General features: G+C 35.1%; 1 protein-coding gene across 1 annotated transcript; it reads right to left on the bottom strand.

Annotated features, from left to right (window-relative positions):
- Positions 1–260: 260 nt before the first annotated feature.
- LOC127129023 (uncharacterized) lies at positions 261–1,736 on the bottom strand. The gene has a single exon (XM_051058353.1). The coding sequence runs from the start codon at positions 1,581–1,583 to the stop codon at positions 1,104–1,106; it is 480 nt and encodes a 159-aa protein (XP_050914310.1). The 5' UTR covers positions 1,584–1,736; the 3' UTR covers positions 261–1,103.
- Positions 1,737–3,464: the final 1,728 nt, after the last annotated feature.

Here is a 3,464-nt window from a genome sequence, read left to right as displayed (position 1 = left end):
ATAAAGAGTGTCAAAGTAAAAGTGATGAGAGGACTAACCCCGTTCTTGATCACTTTAAGAACATCTTGGTAGTCAAACAACACTTTCATTTGTTTGCACCATTTGTCGTAGTTCTTCGCATCAATGATATATATGTTTGCATGGATTCTTTCATTAGAAACAGAACTCATGTGTTTGTGGATCAAAACCATACTCTTTATGTCAAATGTTGGAACTTTGAACCACAAGATTGGTGAACAATGATGAAGAAAATTAAAATATGGAGAGAGAGGTAATATTCACATTACATTCACTAACTTGAGATGAGAATGCCTTCAAGACATTTATACAAGTGTTACAAAATGATTCGGACCTAAAATATACAAGTACACAACTAAAATTACAAAAACTCGAGCAAATAACCGGTTACACCAATTAGTTAACCGATTATAGTTGACATTACAAAAATAACACATTCAGTGATCACTGGTTAATCTCAAATGTTAACTGGTTAGCCACTCAAATATTTGTCTTGTTCACCAATCCAGAAGTGAAAATGCATCTCGTGTAACCGGTTATACCCCGTGTTAATAGATTAAAACACTTGAATTACTAAAAATATTTTTAACATAACACATCCGGATCAAGACACACTATATTGTCTAATCTAGATCGGATGGATCAAGAAAAAGCGGAAACCATAATAGGCGACCCACCGGATCTTAAATTAGGCTCTGATACCATGTTAAGAAGTGTGGTTGGGCCTAACTCAACCCTACAAAATCGGTTGGTAGAGTGAGGGTTGTCCCCATTTATAAACTCATGTTCAGACCATATATTATCCGATGTGGGACTCTTAACCGTGATTACATGATTTTGTTGATCCAAATCCATAAAAATGTATAGGTGTTGATTAAAAAGAAAATGAAATGAAAGATTAAGAGAGAAAAGTGAAGCAAGAAGTAATTCAAAAAAAACTCATTACTAATTTTCAGTCATTCATATTTCATATCACCATCTTTCCAAAACAACATCACAAAGGAGTGATTTCCATTTCCATCTACAAAAAAAGAACAACAAAGAAAACTAAAAAAACATAGTGAATATGAATATATTACATTGATTTAGGAGCAAGCATGATTAGCCAAAGAGAAAAGTTTGGCTTGAGAAGCAGCAGCAACCTCAGAAACAAAACCTTGCATAACCAAAGTCTTAACCTGCCATGACCTAAACGGAAAACCATCTCTCGCATACGAGTTTATCAGTGCAGCTGTTCCCTCTTTCAACAAAGCTCCAAAAGGGTTCTCCACTTCATCGTTCCTACCCGTTGCTTCAAGTAACGTAAGATCAGATCTGTATCTTTTATACACTCTCCATCCAAACACATTCGATACCGTTGATGTCTCTGGTACCATTCTCGGCCATGTTTCTTGTCTTCCGCTCCAAAACTGTGCACTGCATCTTCCTCCGGTTCTTGTGTAGATGAAGCCTGGCCAATGGTGTGAATCTTCTTGAGATGAGACTGATGATAAGAGAAGACAAAAGAGAAGAGGGAAGAGTGTGGTTGAGAGGGAAGACATTGTTGTTGTCTTGTTCTTGTTCATCTGGTTTCTGAAGTTTGATTTGAACTCATTCTTGTTAGGTTAACGTTCGATTTTGCAAGGTACTTTTGAGATTTCTTGGTGACTTGGTTTATGTCAGTTGGGAACGTTATACTTGCAGAATACTGTTGACTCCACTTTCTTGAAACACGTGAATGTACTTGGACAAAGTTACCCTTATAGTATTATTGTGTTCTTTTTGTTTTTAGTACTACTAGTCTATACTACTAGTAAGGTTTTGAAAAACCAATTATTCGACCCATTTGAACTTTCCAAAGGCTTCTAATTGAAAAAAGTTATAAATTATATATTTTTTAAATAATTTTTGTTATTACCTAAAAAAATAGAAATTATTTTGAATTAATTTTTATAAATTGAAAAAGTAAATTTTAGAAATAAAAAATATTTTGAATAAATGATTTAGTTATGACAAAGTTTGTGGACATATTCATATCATATGTTTTAAAGTGTAAAAAATCATACTCCAATGACATTTATGATTGTCTTATAGACCATTTGAGTTTAACTTGAGAGTGGATTTTGTCATTTTCTAACTTATGTGCTGTTTACTTCATCGAGTACTTCAATAGGAAATTGATCATTCACTTCTTATATTAATTTTAATTTAACCCAATAAAAATATAATATTTTTTAAATAAAATATCTTTTAAAATAATTTATGAAAAATTATTCAAAATAACCTTTCATTTTTGTCATTTAAAATAATTTCTAGGAAAAAGATGAAATATTAAAATAGTTATTAACGATAAATTATGTACATTCCGAAAATTCCTTGAGGTCGAACTTTTGTGAATCGAATATGAAGAGGCAAGAAAGGCGAGTAGTTATAGCCTTACAAAAGTTGGAATCCATATAGGGTTCAATTAGACATCCGATAAGTATGTCAGAGTCAATCTCGTGCTATCTCTGAAGGCCAAAGTCGGATCTGACGTGGGTGCTAGGAACTCATATGAGCAGTCACAATGGTCAGTTATGAAACGTATCCATAACGGCAGGGGATTACAGAAGGTGAGGAAAAAACGTTATATGGTGATTATGGGAGACGACGAACGTTATTCCAAGTTCCCTTAATGAGGAATATGAAGAAGGATTTCTTTAGAGGGCCTTTGATAGAGGAGGGGTATAAAAGGAGACTTCCTCCAGGAGATAAAGGACCGGAAAAAAAAATACCTTACAGACACTTAACCATTCATTTGAGGCTTTCCCTGACTCGCATCAGGGAAATCAACCTTTTAGTATTTTTTAGCAAGAATATTTGGTGTCCACCGTGGATCCTTGGTAATATTTTCCCAGGTCACACAAAAAGTATCACCCAGCCGAAGTGATCCATCACCGCCACCAGATTTAACCCAATTGCTCGCAGTGGTGGAGGCCCTCTGTCAACAGAATGAAACATTGCAAGACAGTGTCCAAGTTTTGCAAACACATAGTCAACATGATGGGGATACAAAAGAGGAGCTTCTTGATTCCTAACCATTGTCCCCGAGGTGATATGGGACCATCAAGTTCCAGAGAACTTCAAACTACCATTGTTGGTATCTTTTGATGGTAAAATAGATCTGGGTGAGCATATTATTGTGATCAATAATCAGATGGCAATAGTAGGTGAGGAAAAAACGTTATATGGTGATTATGGGAGACGACGAACGTTATTCCAAGTTCCCTTAATGAGGAATATGAAGAAGGATTTCTTTAGAGGGCCTTTGATAGAGGAGGGGTATAAAAGGAGACTTCCTCCAGGAGATAAAGGACCGGAAAAAAAAATACCTTACAGACACTTAACCATTCATTTGAGGCTTTCCCTGACTCGCATCAGGGAAATCAACCTTTTAGTATTTTTTAGCAAGAATATTTGGTGTCCAC

Source organism: Lathyrus oleraceus, chromosome 3 (genome assembly GCF_024323335.1).
Source record: "Lathyrus oleraceus cultivar Zhongwan6 chromosome 3, CAAS_Psat_ZW6_1.0, whole genome shotgun sequence".
In the NCBI taxonomy this organism is placed as follows: Eukaryota; Viridiplantae; Streptophyta; class Magnoliopsida; order Fabales; family Fabaceae; genus Lathyrus; species Lathyrus oleraceus.
Note: the sequence above shows the minus strand (reverse complement) of the source record. Positions and strands in the feature narration are given on the sequence as shown.